Below are 18167 nucleotides of genomic sequence, written 5' to 3'. Positions count from 1 at the left end.
AAGCAAACGGACTGCAGAGAAAGAAACATATTCTGGTCATTCTTCGGACAGATACAGAATTGCCAGATGGCAATCATGAGGCAGGGGAAGGGGAGGAGAAATAATTCATCGGCTGCAACCACCACTACAACAACAAGCACACAAGGGGAAGGTTGAAAATAGGGCCGGATTGTGATGATTGATGTGGTACCAGGAATTCGGGCGAGAATTAACGGTGTGATGGGTAGTGTAAGTATTGGGATGGGATTGGATGGAGCGGTGATGAGACGATAGACGATAGACGATAAACGATGAGACAAGCTGTATTTTATTCTTCTTCACCTCTGGAAATCTAGATCGGTAAGATACATCAGTTCAATCAATTGGGGTTTGTTAGATGGAGTCCATAGAACGATGATGAGACGTATCTATTAGTTGCTCTATCTGGAATTTATCGATCCTAGACTAGATAGGCGATAGCATACTATATTTTATTTTCAATCAGTTGGGTTTGGGTACCGTGATATTGATTACTGCGTTCTCCACTATTTTGTTTCCTCGCGGTGTTGATACTCGAGAAACTGGTATCGAGGTTGACATTGATATCACGACTGATACCGATACCAAAGATCAAGATCAAATGAACATCGGGTCCTATCTGAAACCCATCCCAAGTTATCCAATCCATTGCAAAGAGTGGAAAGGTATACTGCAGGTTCTTCTTCTTCTTCTTCTCCTCCTCCTTCTTCTTCCTTCCTCCCTTTCAATATCAATATCATACGTTACATGGAATGATCAGCATCTTCAAATGGGTGGTAAGATGAACTATCCAACCCCCATTCCATGTAGTATGCCATGCAACCATCCGCTTGAGGGTTAAACCCAGATGTTCTTTTATGCAGCCAAGAATTCACTCAAAGGTCAAATCCCATGGATCCACTGGAACCCTTGCCCCGCATTTTCATCCATACGGTTGATGGTCGTTGCTGTTATTTTAACAATTTTGGATGTTGGATGTTGGATGTTGGATATTGGATATTGGGCTGCGGATATTGGACTCTGGACATTGGACTGTGGAACTTCCGGTAGAATCCCAAATGAAGAAAGTATTCTTCAGATTTGGATCAAGTGGTATAGATTGTAAGCTTAATTATCAAGGAATCAATCATTCTAATCCTATCATCCATTCAATCCATTCAATCCATTCAATCCATTCAATCCATTCAATCCATTCAATCCATTCAATCCATTCATTCCATTCAACAAATCCCATGATTCAAGATTCTTTTGTACCTCTCTTCACTCCAGCCTTCACTCCAGCCTTCACTCCCCTACACACTTCCCTACACTTACATTTCTCGCCAGTCAAATCGCTTCCCTTCCCTTTCCCATGTCAATTATCGTGCGGAGAAAGTTACTAATTTGAATCACTTCTCACTTACCAGACAAGCCCAAGCTCCAATTAAACCGCCGGGGCTTTGATAAGTCGTGCATGAGATTACTCCTTTGAGAGAGGAAAGAAAGAAAAAAAAAGAATTGGCGGGCAAAGATAGATAACGTATCAATGATTATCACATACTCACACATACTACATCAAACTTATTACCAAATCAAGAACAGCTTGGTGATTTATTCTCATGTCCAATATCGGAAAACATGGGGGAATATAATTGTGGATGCACAGTGCAGGGACAGGTAGGGGTAAGAATGAAGATGCAGCATATAAGTAGTTTAAGAACTGCACCGTGGTTGATATACGATGTAGTTGTTGCTAGTGCTTCATAGGTTGAGAAGTATAATATCACTTTGACCTCGCCTTACCTCACCTTACCTCACCTTACCTCACCTCACCTCACTTCACCTCAACGTCACTTTATTTTAACGTCACTTTATTTCCCGACCTAAATATATATTCTCATATCGATTCACTTCCAAGGCTGTGCAAGACAAGTCGAATCTTAATTGTCACCATAGATTTGTCCCCAATCTCATCGGAATAACAGATTCACGGTTTGGAACGGGTTGATACCTTTTGTATCACTTTTATTTGTGTACAGGTCAACAAGGTGATTGGATCGTATCGAGGATTGGAAGACGCACTAAGAGTGAATCTTTTCTTCACGACGGCTTCAGAAAATCTCTACCGCAGCAAGTAATTTGCATAAGAGTTTCTTCCCACAACTTCTCAATTCTCTCCCCTTCAAAACTCTCCCACAACAAATCACTTCTTCACCGACCCTCTCATCCACCGTCTTTTCCATCAAGATTGATTCCTCAACTTACGTTACACTCTTTCTCAATAATCCCAATCATACCTAACATCCCAAAACAATAATTCGCATTCGTCCATTCAAGATGGAGAAAGAAGCCGCGCATGCGCATTCCCCAGAGGTTGCCTCAGTTCAGGATAATGTCGATTTCCGCACCAATACACCTACCACCGCCGTCGATCAGCAAGGATGGAAGTATAAGCATCGCCGATTCCTTGGCGTGACCTTTTGGTATGCATCTCCTCGAGTTCAGCTTACCATGGTTGCATTCGTCTGTTTCCTCTGTCCTGGTATGTTTAATGCGCTTGGTGGTCTTGGTGGTGGTGGAAAAGCAGATCCTACTCTTGCAGATCATATGGTGAGTTATTCATTCATTTGCATTGCATTTGCATTGGTACTTCTTCGAATGTGTGATGGTCTATCTTGATATTCATGATGATGGAATTTCTCCATATAAAATTGAGACGTTCCAAAGTCACGAATTTCTTACTAACATGAGATTTTCTAGAACACCGCTCTCTACTCCACCTTTGCAGTCTTCGCTTTTTTCGGTGGAACTTTCGTCAATAAATTGGGTATCAAGACTTGTTTGGCCTTTGGTGGTATCGGATATTGTATTTATGCAATTTCTCTCCTCGCCTCGGTTCACGCAAATGTGGGTGGCTTTAACATCTTCGCCGGTGCACTTCTTGGTGTTTGTGCTGGTCTACTCTGGACTGCACAAGGAACTATCATGGTTTCTTATCCATACGAAGGTGATAAGGGAAAATACTTTGGTGTTTTCTGGGCGGTTTTTAACTTTGGTGCTGTTCTTGGTGCTTTGGTGAGTTTTGATACACTTTTCTTTCACTTTCCATGTGCTCGAGTTTATCTATATCTCGTTATGCTTTCTCCGATCCCTGTGTTTCTTCTTGTTTGAAGTTTCAGGGCGAGGAGAAGACGCCACCTCAAGCACTCCAAACGACCTTGGAAGATCACAGACTAACATTCTTTAGATCCCGCTTGGTCAAAATATCAATGTCAAGACCAACAGTACTGTCACTGATGGAACTTACATCGCATTCATCATTCTCATGTTTGCCGGTGCTGTTCTAGCTCTCTTTTTATGTAACGCCGATGACATTGTTCGACCTGATGGTACCAAAGTTGTTCTCATGAAACATCCATCCTGGAAATCTGAATTCATCGGTCTCTATGACACCATTGTTCAAGAACCATTCATCATCCTCCTCTTCCCCATGTTCTGGGCTTCCAATTGGTTCTACACTTATCAACAAAATGGAATCAATGCCGCTGTTTTCAATACCCGCACTCGTGCTCTCAACAACGTTTTATACTGGACTGCACAAATTTTCGGCGCCATCATCTTCGGTTTCGGTCTCGATGCTGGTAACTTCCGTCGTTCGGTTCGTGCCAAGTCCGCTCTCGCTCTTCTTTTCTCCATCACCATGATTACTTGGGGTGGTGGATATGCTTTCGAAAAAACCTATACTCGTGAGAGCACCAATTCAACTACCGGAGACTATGTTCCAGTCGACTGGACTGATGGAGGCAAAAAATATATTGGTCCTATGTTCCTCTACATCTTTTATGGATTCTTCGACTCCGCATGGCAAGGATCGGTCTACTGGTTCATGGGTGCCCTTTCTAACTCTGGTCGTAAATCTGCCAATTATGTCGGTTTCTACAAGGGTATTCAATCAGCGGGTGGTGCTGTCATGTGGGCATTGGATGCTAAGAAACTCTCCTACCATGATGAATTCATCAGCAATTGGGTTATCCTCTCCGTTTCTTGCGTCATCGCTGCTCCTGTTATCTTTTTGAGAATCAAGGATACCGTTACGGTCGAGGAAGATTTACAAGGCACAGACGAAACACTCGCCGATGTGGTTCCGGAAGGCCATGAGGAGAAGTTAGGTGGTGGTCATGAATTGAATACTCATGGTCCAATCTCTCGTTCCGATAATGTTTAGATACCTTTTTTCCGTGGCGTCTTATACCTTTCGATTCGAGACCCATTCAACGCGCTGGTTTTCATCTATTTGGCTTTGGGATTCATTTCTGGTTTTGCGCTGTGGTGGATAGAGATGGTTAAGAGGGATTGAAATGGATGGATAGATGAATGGATGGATGGATAGCCAAACAAAAAGACTAACATACTTCTCTCCTAAGCTTTCTTCTTTTTCGTCATCTTTCACATCCAATACGCAATTTCAGAAGAAATGTAATGTTCTATCAAAACTAGTTTTTGACTTGTCAGTCAGTTAATGAATTGGCTGGGTCCATCTCTTTTCTTCTCCTTCTTCTTCTTCGTCTTTTCTTTCCCGAGAAAAGAGCGAAATGCCAGAGTTGAATTTAGGGAGGATATTTCTTTTAATTTTCGGTTTTTCATTTTTCAGACTAGGCGAGCAGAGGAGAGGGGAGGAGGAAACTTTTGCTCTTGCTCTTGCTCTTGCTTCAGCTTTTGTTGATAGGTTGGGTTCAACCGGGTTAAGTCTTTGATGTTAATCGTATCATAGACAGACAGAGAGACGAGGGTTTCATGAATTACATACATGATTTGATAGGGCTTGATATGACAGGGCTTGATAGGGCATATAAATGAATGAATGCATGAATGAATGGATTATGCTTTTAGTTTTAGCTTTGGTTGAGCTTAGCTGGTTTGGTTCGGTTTGGTGTAGATACCTTAGGGCTATTCATACTATGCTATGCTATGCTATGCTATCCATGCCATGCTGAGCTATAGTTAAATCGTAGTTAGCTACCTAGTAGTTAATAACGTATCTAATCTAATAAATCTCTACACAAGAATTAATATGCTAGACTATTGGGAATTTAAGAATTTGGGAATGATGTGATGATGTATGCATGTATATATGTATGTGATGATATATATACATGTGTTTGAAATCTGGGTTTACGATCTTAGGCGATGTTTTTAGTTGATGGTTTATGGTTTATGATCAATCGTCTGGGTCTTGGTTGATACTCTAGGTCTTGGTTAATAGTCTGGATCTGGGGATTTAATATATTGTGTTATGCTGTGTTGTGTAATGACTTAGGAGTATGAGTAATATGACAGTGTATATAAAAGAGGTGTTAGATGGGTATTCTTACTATAAGGTTACAGATTGAAATGGGAGATTCACAAAATAACTTATGAGATTTAGATGGTTAGATGGTGAGGAGAGGAAGGGATTGTTTTGGATTGGAGTGGCTTTTGGTTGGGTTGGGTTGGGTTGGGCTATGAGGATTGCGATGAGGTAAGTGGTTTGGTTTTAGAATGAGATTGCGAGGATTGAGAGAGGGGAAGGTGGTTATGGATAGATGGGTTGGTTTGGTTGGGGGTTGAGTTGGGGTTATAGTTTGTAAGTAAGGATAGAGGGGAGAGGGAGAGGGATGAAGGAATAGATGGATAGATGATTGGAGGGTATTGAATTGTGTAAGATTATATATATTGTTTATGTCTAGGTCTAATTGTTACATAATCTTAATCTTGATCCCAATTACAACTTTCTCTTTTTCTCCTTCTCTTTCTCTCGTTTTTACCCTTCTCTTTCCCCTCTCTTTTATCTAGATAGGCTTATTTATATAATCCTACCCAGGATGAAATATCTGGAATTTGATGGTTGTAATACTTAATATTGATAGATAGGTACTCACATAGATATGTAGCTGCACTGCTAGCTCCAGATTTGTAATTATTATTTGTCGATGGAGGTATTTATCTGGGTATGTATGATTAGCTAGAGACTAACTAAAACGAGAAATAGAATATGATATCTCATTTCTTTTGCTATTCTCTATAACCCCAAAGCTCTCCACAAGTGCAGATAGAACTATCTACTCACTTGCACCTATCTACATACCCACCTTTCTCCATTCATACCTCCATATCTTCATACCCTTATACCTCCTTATTCACTCATCTACACATATAACAACAATACAAGATCCAAACCTCTATTCTCATTTATTTACATACCTATCTACACTATCCCATCTCGTCCTACTTATCAATTTCCCTTCCAATCTTTCTATCTCCAAACCTCCACCCAACACTACCCAATCCAAACAATCTACAAATCCTATAAATGATTCGCTTAAACATCTAGGTAGATGCACCTAAAAAGATCAGGTCAAATATCGTAACCTTCCACTATAACACCGACTAGATAGTAGATTAGAATGGGGCAGAATAGAGTAGAGAGGAGTAAATATCAAACAAGTTTACTTCTCTCCTTCTGTCCCTCTTCTTTTATCTTCTCTTTCTAACTTTGATTAGCTATAGCAGTCTAGCGAGTTCAATCGAGGTAAGTCAAGTCAAGTCAAGTTATATAAATTCCTAGTCCTTCTAGCTCTCCTATCCATTCATCTCACCCGTAAAGTTCCGTGTAAATCTCTATCTGCGTATAAATACCATCACTCTCTTTTCAACATTTTCTTTCTCCTCCCCTCCCCTCTTACCCCCAAACACCTCGAAAAAGGACTTTCTTCTCCCACTTCTCCTCTCTCCTCTTCCTTCTTCCTTTCTTCCTTCTCCCTTTCTTCCTTCTCCCTCCCATTTCCCCGCCCTATCCCAAACAATCGAATAACCAAACCCCACCAAACTTCATCGAAAAACATCCCTTTAATTTACTCGTGTTTTTCCCTCCCAGAGAAAAGAAAAATGAGCCTCAAATATATCTACAATCTCCAGTGTTTTTCCTTCTCATCTCCTATATCTTTTATTAATTTTTCTTCTTCTTTATAACATATACACAATTCCTTTCATTTATAACATACATATAATATAACATACACATGATATAATATAATAAATATCCAAATCCAAATCCAAATCCAAATCCAAATCCAAATCCAAATCTACTCTCCTAGATTCCATACACATATCACCACACCATATCAAACGCACCACCAGATCCAAATGAACTACATCATACACATTACGCATATAGTCTCAAACTCTCTACTCTCCCACTCTCTCCCATCTTTCCTTCATACCTCCTTCTCCCTCTTAAGCTATATCATCTATACCCTCCCTTTAAATTCTATTTCTTACATTCTCTCTACAATCTTTATTTTCCCTCTGTATATACCTCCGCTCTATTTCTTACTTTCTATTCCCATGTTCCTATTCCTCCTCCCCATCCTTCCTCTTTCTCCCTACTTTCTATTCCCAACTTCCTCCCCCTCCTTCCACCCGTTTACCCCCCATCTACACCCACAATTCTTCTCTATACGTTCCATCACACTACACTACACCCGATTCCATCCCATCCCATCCCATCCCATCCCATCCCATCCCATCATCAAATTTTCTCTCTTCAATTTCATCTCTCTAAATCAGATTAAATCAAATCATATCATATCAAATCCCCCTTTCTCCAATATCAAATCCCCCTCTCTCCAATCTTAAATATCCTCCTCTACATCTCCTTCCCATTCCCCTCCACCCTCCCCTCCTTTCCTCTCTTTTCCTCTTTCTTCCCCTGAATTTTTATTTGCCTACCTACCCCTATCCCTCCTATACCACTTCCTTCTTCTTCCCCTTCTTCTTCCCCTTCTTCTTCCACAATCTATCTTTCTCTCTACTTATCTACCCCTCCCCCTATCTCGCTTTCTCCCTCCCCTTCATCCAGCATTTCAAATATAATACAACACAACATAATACAACCTAAACTTCATTCCACTCCCCTCCTATACTTTCCACTCCATATTCATACCTCATACATCCCCTCAAAACTCCCTTTTCATTCACTTAAACACACACACACACACACACATCATAAAAATCATAACCTCATTAATTAAATACATAATCTCTACATCCATCATATGCAATCATTTCATTTCATCATTACCATTTTTGCAAAAGAAACAAAAAAACCAAGAAAAATACACACAAGCAAACATAACATAAATGAAGCCCCCATCCATCCCTTCATCTCTCACTATATGTACCATCTTCTCGCCATTCCATGTATGCCCTAACATCACATGGGTAAACGGTATTCCCAAACGCCACGCCATTCATTTACAAAGATATCCCCTCCGTCCAACCACCCAAGCCATTTTATTCGCGACCATTCGTCCATCCTCATAATCCGATCCCCATCCTCATTCATTACCACCACCACCACCACCACTCACTCACTCAATATATTTCCCATTCCCACTCCCCCCACTCAACCAACTAAAAGTTTTCTTCTTCCCCCCAGATCGCTTCTCACTCGAATTCGGCGGATAATTCATATCCCCATTCATATTCGCATTCGCATTCGCATTACCATTTCCATTTCCTCTCCCATTCATACTTCCACCCATCATCGCACCACTCATATTTGCACCCATATCTATGCTCGCATTTCTACTACTCTGCGGTCTAATATTATTATGTTGCGAAGTGATCGTGTCGGATTTATGCGGAATGGGAATATTAGGGTTGGAAACCGGAGCAGACGCGTACATATGGGGATCGGGACCATCTTGCAGTTGGTGCGAGGAACGAGAGGAGCTAGGACCGGGGTTTGTGGGAGCGGAAGATTTGAAGGGTTCGGATGCGCCGAAGAGATCGCCCGATTTGATGAGGTCTTGCCAGGTGTCGAAGGAGCGCTGGAGGAGGTTAGTGATTGGATTTTGGGATTTTGGGATTGGGGAGCGTGGAGAAGGGGTACGGAGAAGAGTGTGGATGTAACATACTTTGTAGTCTTTTTCTGCGAGCTTAATCTCATATGCGCATTTATCGAATTCTTTTTGATACCAAGCGTCTAATGCCATGATGATTGACTCGCTCAAAGCATTAACATTTTGAAAGAGAGCTTTGGTGTCTAGTGCGACGGAATGTAATTTTCCATTAACCTCTGTGTAATCTGGATGACTGTCGAAAGCTGGGAACTATTGTTTAAAAAGTTAGAAGCTGTACATTTGGACTGGAATCCTTCACTTCCATCCCAAATTGTTTCCAACATGTAGCTATTCCATCAAGCTATTCCCACCCTCATACACCATCTAAAGTCCAAGTACAAAAATAAAAAGCTCACCTCATTAATACTCTGAATCTGTTCCTCCGTGCTAACAATCAAACCCTCAAAACTACTCTTCGTCTTCTGACTCCTCTGATCCAGATACTGTCTCTCATTTTCATAAATCGTCTTAATCTGCGCTCTCCTCTTATGCAACGACTGAATCCTCTCAATCGCATCATGCAATTGGGATTTGGGGGATTCACTAGGTTCCGGAATGGAATTGCCATGCATCATTTTCTGACCGGCCAAAGGATCTTCGGCGTTATCGCTGGAAGGAGAAGAAGGTGTTAGAGTTTGAGGTTTGGAGGGGAGAATGGGTTCGCGTGCTGAGGATTGGGTTTGGGGAGGAGGGATGGAGTTGCTGGGCGTGTATTTGTTGCGTGGCATTTTGAATATGTGCCAATGCATACGGTGGTCTGATTTGATATGATTTGATATGATGTGTATGTGGATGTGTGTGTGTGGTTTGAAATTGAAAGATTGAATGAATGAATCAATAGATGAATAGAATAGATAGAACTTACTATGGTGGGGATGGAGGGGATGCCATTGTTATCGGATGATTTTCTCAAAAAGTAAACCAAAAGTACAGAAATGGATGTACAAGATATGAGTTTCACTTTTTTGTTCGAATCAAAAGAATTAATCTCCTAGTCCTGGGGATGTTATGGTATGCGTTTGTGAAACACAATTGATTGATTTTGATATCGGAGAGAAAAAGTGATAGGCAGAGATGGTAGAAGGGCGGGAGATGCAGATGCGGGAACAGAGAGGTTGAGGTTTCGTGTGTGGTGTGTAGTGTAGTGTAGTGTAGTGTAGTGTAGTGCACTTTGGAAAGGGAAGAGAGAAATGGAAAAACAAAATATGTTTGGATGGATGGATGGATGGATGGAGCTGAATATGAAGATATGGAGATTGGATAAAGAACTATTCAATCAGCCTCGAGTGAGTGAGAGTGAATATATCAAAATGTATGCAATAAATTGACAAGAGCTTCCCTCCTGGAACAAATAAGTAATTAACAAACATGTGGCTGGGAAAGGAAAAGGAAAAGGAAAGGAAAATAATAATAATAATAATACGAAAATAACCGGTGGGACTTTTCTTCAGGCTGGATTAGGTGATAAATAAATCATGGCCCCATATAATTCCCTGGAGAGTGAGAGGAAAGAGCCTATCAAATCTCATAAAATACTGTCCAATCCCTATAATTTCACGATCAAAGCCCAATCGAGCAAATGGTTTAATCCAGGAACCAAAAACTTCGAGGGTGGAGTGGGATGACATGGGATCGCATAGGATAACATGGGATAAGATGGCATTGGCATGGGATGGACCGAAGCCGTGGCGCGTTCCCCAACCTCTCGTCTTTTTTGATCTTATCGTGCTTGACACGGATACTTACTCATCAAACGTGTAGAGTGCTTTTGCAATGGATGGATGGGAATATTCATCATTTAATTTTCTTGATGCATAATATTCTCTCGAAACATGTTGTGATGAGAATCGTGTCGCGCGTGGCATTGGACGAGAATTATAAATCATTCATCAAGTGAGAGGGGTTTTGGTTCTGATAGTCTTGATACATTCTTTGGGCGTGTTGGCTGCATACACGTGTTTAAATACATCGGTATATCTTCTGATTGGGGATCTCCGAAGACGGTAAAGTCAGTTGGTTCTATTATATTACTATTGCATTGTAGCGATGCGATGGCAGAGCAGGAGTATGAATCCAAACCATTCTCGACATTTGATCGTATCAAGTGCGTGTCAAGGTCACAGTATCGTTGGGACAGTATCCTTACATTCTGACAGGATTCTTAAAAACCAAATACTTCTACGCATCTACCAAATGAAGCTCGAGGTTGAAAGAGATCGAGATTCAGCTCGAAGGATTATTAATGCCCAACACTTGGCAGTTATTGGCTGCATATTAGAGTTCGGACCCCTATCAATGACATTGGCGTGTGCCGAAGTTTCCCACGTGAGTTTGGTTTAGTCTAACTCACTTAAGTTTACAATGTTTATATGTGAATAGGGAATGGCTGTTCTTGATTGTTAAAAGTTTTGATGTTTGATCGAACATGTTAGGTTCAAGTGGTTTACTTTCTTTGTGTATGCAGCCTCTCTTAGAATAGTGTGTTCTGATTTTTGGAGAGTTTGCTTTTTTTATTCACAGCAAATGCGCTTCTCCTATTAAATTCATCCAGAGTCGAGACAATACATACACCCCTAAAAGTTTCCCATATCCTACACCCAAACGAACTCGATCCCAAATAGCTTTAATACCCATCACCTTCCTCCCCCCACACATGACCAACCCAACCCCTCTACTTCTGAAATGCAATCCCCGGAGACCCCCGCTCCTCCCTCCACCTCCTCTCAAACAACTTCTCCCTAACCTCCTTCACCAAATCCCCTCCATAAACCCCCTCCTATGCGCCTCCCTCAATCCCCACAAAATCACCCTATCACCCCAATCCCGATCCCCATCATGCACCTTATAATTACCCTCACTACACTCCCCCATCATCGCATACTCACACGTAAGTTTCACATGTCGATACTTACACCAATCTACCATGCAATGGCCCTCTCCATCAGATTGTGCCGGAAGATGACACATACTAGGACAATTTCGGAGGAGAGTACAGGTACTGAGTGGACAAGTGTTGACGCTGTCGACGATGGTGAAGGGACAGATCCATCTTAAGCGGGGGTTTTGGATAAGGGATATTTGGGATTCGACGTACTGGGCTTCGGTGGGTGGGTCGTTCATGGTTGTTAGGTTTTGAGATGAGGATTATGTAGCGTGGTAGGAGAATCTTTCTTAGTATATATATTTCCTCCTAGTGCCTGTTCTCGTGGTCGCCTGTTTGTTATACTCATATGTTATTGATGGGATGTGTTTGCTTGACTCATCTGAATCTTGCTCATGAATTTGAAAGACTCATGCTCGGCACCGGGTATATGGAGATAGGAATGATTCCTCAATTGCTGTATGTATTGTCTCATATATTGAGAGATACACCGGTAATTTGTCATGATCTTAGCAAATCACTCACGCTCAAGCGGATGATGATTGAATCACATTTCAAGATGTTTGTAAACAATCCTATTGTCTGCAATAGAAGCAAAGAGAAGAACAATGGGAATGGATATGACAGCTTATTGGAAACAAAGAGTCGAAGACTAAGCCCCAAATACAGATGTCAATTCCTTGTTTGTCTTCTGAATAATCTAACCACTCATCATGGTATCACAGCGCCTACAAAGAAACGAATCTATCTAGAGCCACTAGCTCATCGCACCAAGTCATTTCATCAATCCTTCCATCTATAGCATCTCCATCTCACTTATTAAATTCCATGTCACATACATTCAAAACATCACAAATGGCACACATTTTTTTTCAAAGAAAATAATCAATTTATATAAATTACAAAACTGCAGAACAAAGACAATAAAAAAATCGCAAGAAGAGATCAGAACCAGCCTGATCCTCATCATCAAAACTCACCACCACCAGCAAACAACAATTCAATTCAAAATCCTCCCCAGCGCCATCGGACCAGCTGGAACAATAGAAGAAGAAGGAAGAGGATGTCTCTCATTTGCGAGTCGAACGACGGAAGTGGGGGAGGAATCCTCATCCTCGACCGTGAGGGCTTGCAACGCGCGAGCAAAGAGTGGAGTTTGATCTCGAGCGTCGGAATCGGAAATGGGAACGAGGTCGGCAGTAGGTGAAGAATCTTCATCATCGACGAGATCGATGGGTTGTTCGCGGGATCCAGGGGCGGAGAGCCGGAGCGAGGGTTCGGGAGCTGCAGATCGCTGTCTCTGGCGAGGAACTTGTACTGCAGCGTGATGAGAAATCGCAGCAGTGCGCAAAGGGACCGAAGACCCAGGGGCAGCAGATCGTTGTCCATACTGGAGAAATTGCGTGGCAGAAGCACGAGCAATCGCAGTCGCATTCAAATGGGCTCTTTCCTGCAACTCTCTTCCAACAACATGTCGGATACGCGGAAGCGGAAGGTGCATATTGGTGTGTCTTCGTGGAGCTTGGAGATGAGCGCGAGCGAGGGCGAGGGCGGCGGCGCGTTGTAGAGCTTGAGACTCGGGACTTTGGACGTTTTGCGGAGTATCTGTGGGGATTTTGGCCAGGATCAATCCGTTGGGGAGGAGGATACGCTGGTCGGGGAGGAGGAAAGTGTGGTGTAGGAAACGGGTGTTGCCGCCGGGAACACGGATGGTGCCTGCTGGGAGACGGATGGTGCCTGGAGGAAGCGAGAGTCTTGGGGCTTGGGGGACGGGTGCTTGTATTGGAGCTAGGACGGGCCCTTGCTGTTGACTTTGTGGGAATTGGACAGACACTTGCTGTTGTTCCTGTGGAGTTTGGACTGGCACTTGCTGTGGTATTTGCGGAGCTTCAAACGGCACTTGCTGTAGTCTTAGTGGAGCTTGCAATATTACTCGCTGTTGTCTTTGTGGGACTTGAACTGGCACTTGCTGTACCTCTGGAGCTCGGAGTGGCGCTTGCATTTCCATATCTCGACTCTGCGGTTGCGTAGCCGCTGTATCTATTTTTACACAGCATTTGCGATACTGTTTATAAAAGCCTGCAAGTGATATCGATCTTGGGAGCCAGGGTTCCGAAGAATGAAGCTCGCCGCCGGGTAGATGACGTGCTTGTTCGGTCCTAAACAGTCTCTGGAGCTGGATACCGGTTAAATATCGAGTAGACGCTGTTTTGTAGAGTGACTCGAGGAACTCGAGCTCGGCGGTGGTCCATGAACGATGATACATGGTGGGCTTTGGAGTGTTTAAGGCTGGGTATAAATACTCGGGAGTTTCTGACTAGGTTGATCGGTTGTAGTAAGAAGTGTGCGGATGGAGTAGATAGCTTGAAATGCTGAGATAAATCAATGTGACATTTTCCCTCTATTTTATGTGTGAGCACGTGGATTGTTCAGTGACTTTTCCTCAAGCAATATCTCTTTAATCCAATTCGCTTTCTTTCAGAAATCATTAGACAAAGCATTCTTACACAAAGAATATCTCGATATCAACAATAAGTCATTGTGCTCTTGTTATGGGTGTGAGCATTGTTCAATTATTGATACGGAAATGTTCACTGATTAGTCTCAGTATCAATGATGTTTATGTGCGCCCTCTTGGGATAAGCGATTAGGATTGTACACCAAGCCAAATGAATAGCATCTAAACAAGATTTATATCATTGTATAAGTATGGCAATGTTCTGGCTAATGCTTGGATTTTCATCTCCCACTGTTAACTATAACTACCTACTCTACTCTTCAAATATTTTTATCCGAACTATTCCGAAGACAAAAGTAAGTAGACACACCAAACCCAATCCTCAAACTCCACCAACAAAACTAACCATGCGTACACCCCCCATACCTTTCCCCCCCTCCGAAAAATTCTTCATCCTTTCCCTCTGCACCCTCCACAACATCCGCCTCAACCACCGCACCAGCCGCAACACCTGGCCGCAAATCATCTTCGCCCTCGAAGTCGAAGCTCCCCTCCACTATCCCGGTGGTGAACACTTCGACGCCGACCCTTGGCCCCCAAGAATCTACATCACTTCATCTCTCAGAAATTACGTCGAACGCTGGATGCTCGAGGGAAAAAGAGATGAGATAGCGAGGTTGAGAGCGGAGGGAGGGAGAACGTTGACGGAGATTATTGAAGAACATATTGAGTCGGGAGAATGTGTTAGGACGAATTTTTGGGGCTGGGAGATGGAGCCTGGATGGGTGTAGCTTGAAGAGGTAGGTGGTTTCGCTTAGATGAGTGGTGCTTGCTTCGATAAAGGCTTGGCGATTAGATAGATTGATTGAAATAAAATTTATTAGCATAATTAAATAGATAATGACATGTCAACATGATGAGATAGATGTGAGGAATAGGTATGAGTGATCATTGACGTAAGGTAATCTGCAAAGATTTGAACATTCGGTCTAAAATTAGACGATAGTCTGGCTGATTGAAGATTGTCACGTGAGAATTCAACTTAAATTAGACGACAGCTTAGAGATGTTACATCCCAAGCAACTTCAATTCATCGTAGTATGCTATCATGTATGCTATCATTTGAGACGAGATGTTGATGTATCAGTACCGTAGAAATGATAGTATATATGGATAGTAGAAGTGACAGTTTCTCAATTGATTCAGTCTATCCATAGCTGATATCACGCCGACTGTGCGATGCGCCTATAAGTATTTTGATGCACGAGGTGATACATTTTCTCTGACTATGTACGGTAGGTCGCCAGCTTTCGTGTGTATATATGAGTTATCTTCTTTACAGCTAGCTCTTGGACAAGACAACTAATTAACCACACTTATTAGTACCACAACTTTGTGCTAATGCCTGTGTAAATCTTGCACTCAGTTTTCAACTTACCACTTATCATGTTTCGAGAAGTATATCCAAGTAATCCCCAAGAAAATTTGAGTCAGAAATCATGATTAGATGGGACGATCAAGCTGTCTACTCGTCTAATTCTAGAAGTGAATTTATTGATAATTTTTCCCATGGACCGCCCCATCTGCGCTAATTAGACAATCTCATTTCTTCCCAGCACGGCTGGTCTGCCGTTACCTCTCAATAAACTTACGACTATCAAGGTCATTCACTAACATATTCCGCAAAATGAACTCACTCATAACTTCTTCATATCCCACTTGGGCCAATTAGATAATTTCATGCACCCACAATTCGGTTGAATCTAAAAAGATTTCGGCGAAACGGCAAGTTCAAAGGTCGTCTACTCAGTTGTTGAACACAGTGAATCCATCTACAGACGTTGAGAACGCATGAAAAATGACATTTACTGAAGATACGATAGACATCAGAGATTGCGCGTGCGGGGTAAATGGAAACTGAAATCCAACAGCTCGCTATTCAAGAGGTCAACCTTTCCTCTCCCACGATTTTATTTTTTTACCTGTACAACAACTTCGACCATCTCCACCCCCAGCCTCTGGCTCTTCTTGTAACTGTTCAAAGTTTTTCTCTTTCATACAGATTCTTTCTTTTCCACTAATCAATCAAATCATCATGGTTCGACAAAGTCAGAGAAAGAAGGCGCCCCTTCCAGAACGTTTTCGCAATGGAGATTATCAAGAAGCTTCTTCTTCATCCCAATCTGCAGTGCCAGCTCCTACTACACCTGCTTCAATTGCTTCCGTATCCTCAACTGCTTCACGACCAACTCCTTCGTACTCCTCCTCATCCTCACCAAGTGTTACACCTGACAGTCCTATTCCAGTCGTTAGAAGAGCTGGTAAACTCTGGAGAGAACAACAAAGAGCTTTGTTGCCGTCAAGAGCTGAGGTGGATGGTTCGCCGGAACCAGATATCGAAGAACCTCCAGCTTCTATTGCGTCAGCTCAGCCAGTTGAGCCTGCCCAGATGCCAGCTCGTACACCTGCTGATGACTATGACATCAACTCACCTTACTTTGGCTTGAACCACACACCAGAGTGGGATGATATGGGAATCAATATCGATGATGAAAGCCAGGAGAGATGATTTCCTCCCGTAAGTTTGATCAATTCATCTTTCTCCTCATAGCTAATCATAATGTTTTTCTAGGGGTTGATAGCTCCTCCTTCTTACGACTCCCTTTCCAGCGCTGCGAAGCTGATGCTCTTCCATGAACTCACCAAGATGATGTCATTCAAGAATCTTGTCTCGTTCCTCGGACTCACCGATCTTCAACTCATCGATTTCGCCGAAGTTTACGAAGCTGAGGCCCAGCGGGATGAGCTAGAACGTAAGCTCACACATGTTGCGATGAAACGATTGGACAGTATTCGACGAAACGAGAACCGTTGTATCACAATTAAGGATTTTGACTTGGCTTTATTGGAGGAGGTCGATCTGAAGTTACCAGATACAGTTCTTGAATCTCCAATTTCGCTTTCCGACATTGGAAAAGCTATCGGCTTTCTTCAGAGCTGTCATGGCTCCCAAATTGCTGAAAACCAGTTGAACAATGGCCGAGGCAGAAACAATAACACGCTTTCATTGTTTGAAGTCAATGAGATCGTTGCGGAGATGGGACAATATGCTCGGCTTGGTATCAACTTTCATTGGGACTTTGAACATGAATTGGGCTTGAGAGAGTACATCGAGAGTGAGACTATTCTTGCTGGAGGTGTTGAAGGAGTCGTGCTTCCTGGTGACGAGGCTGAGCAGCCAGCTCTTCCAATTGGACGCCCGAAGAAGCGAGGCAAGCATTTCCCTAATAAGCCCCTTCGGAACAAATCAGATCTCTTGAAAATGGTCTTACCGTCTAAGTTGCAGCAAATGGAGAGTGTTGGAGACGAGGCTGGAAAGAAGGCTGAGGGTAGTGGTTTGAACAAAGGAAAGGGTCGGGGAAATTGATAGTCTCATATTCATTTGTATATTAGTCATTCATTTTCGTGAGTGATAAATCATTTAGCGAAACATTAGGGGTTCTTCATAAAAGCATCGATGAATCTTTCAAATTGACTCGTCTAAACTATTTAATGTTCGTATTCGTTCCAGTGATTTACAATCTTTCGTCTGATGTTAGTAAGATATAAATCCTAATGAAATAACATGTAGCTAGACATTAATCGATTGTCCTTTAATAGTTTCATTTCAGTGTTTCAATGATCTAATGAAATATAAACATTCATTAAAATTCTTCTTAGGATTTTATAAATATCTCGTTCTTATAAAAATCCATAAATATCCAATAGATCACTATATACTAAATGGCTCGAGATAAATGTCTTTCACAATCTTAATTAGATAAACTAATCAATAACACTTAATCTAAAAGAATTCATTAGCGTTATACTATTAGTAGACTAATGACTT

The 18167-nt window shown here is 42.1% G+C and overlaps 4 protein-coding genes across 4 annotated transcripts; 3 read left to right on the top strand and 1 right to left on the bottom strand.

The window, feature by feature from the left end:
- Positions 1–2334: 2334 nt before the first annotated feature.
- Bfra_004173 (putative duf895 domain membrane protein) lies at positions 2335–4222 on the top strand (the record flags this gene model as incomplete). The annotated part of the gene is made up of 3 exons (XM_037334578.1): positions 2335–2607; positions 2758–3072; positions 3245–4222. The coding sequence occupies 3 exons, from the start codon at positions 2335–2337 to the stop codon at positions 4220–4222; spliced, it is 1566 nt and encodes a 521-aa protein (XP_037193112.1).
- A 4183-nt stretch (positions 4223–8405) lies between these two features.
- Bfra_004172 (uncharacterized protein) lies at positions 8406–9667 on the bottom strand (the record flags this gene model as incomplete). Its single annotated transcript, XM_037334577.1, has 3 exons — positions 8406–8867; positions 8955–9149; positions 9296–9667. The coding sequence occupies 3 exons, from the start codon at positions 9665–9667 to the stop codon at positions 8406–8408; spliced, it is 1029 nt and encodes a 342-aa protein (XP_037193111.1).
- Positions 9668–14685: 5018 nt separating this feature from the next.
- Bfra_004171 (uncharacterized protein) lies at positions 14686–15069 on the top strand (the record flags this gene model as incomplete). Its single annotated transcript, XM_037334576.1, has 1 exon — positions 14686–15069. The coding sequence occupies one exon, from the start codon at positions 14686–14688 to the stop codon at positions 15067–15069; it is 384 nt and encodes a 127-aa protein (XP_037193110.1).
- A 1304-nt stretch (positions 15070–16373) lies between these two features.
- On the top strand, positions 16374–17705 carry Bfra_004170 (uncharacterized protein; the record flags this gene model as incomplete). Its single annotated transcript, XM_037334575.1, has 2 exons — positions 16374–16798; positions 16949–17705. The coding sequence occupies 2 exons, from the start codon at positions 16374–16376 to the stop codon at positions 17703–17705; spliced, it is 1182 nt and encodes a 393-aa protein (XP_037193109.1).
- Positions 17706–18167: the final 462 nt, after the last annotated feature.

This window comes from Botrytis fragariae (genome assembly GCF_013461495.1).
Source record: "Botrytis fragariae strain BVB16 chromosome Unknown tig00000050, whole genome shotgun sequence".
NCBI lineage: Eukaryota > Fungi > Ascomycota > Leotiomycetes > Helotiales > Sclerotiniaceae > Botrytis > Botrytis fragariae.
This window is presented reverse-complemented; position numbering and strand designations above follow the sequence as displayed.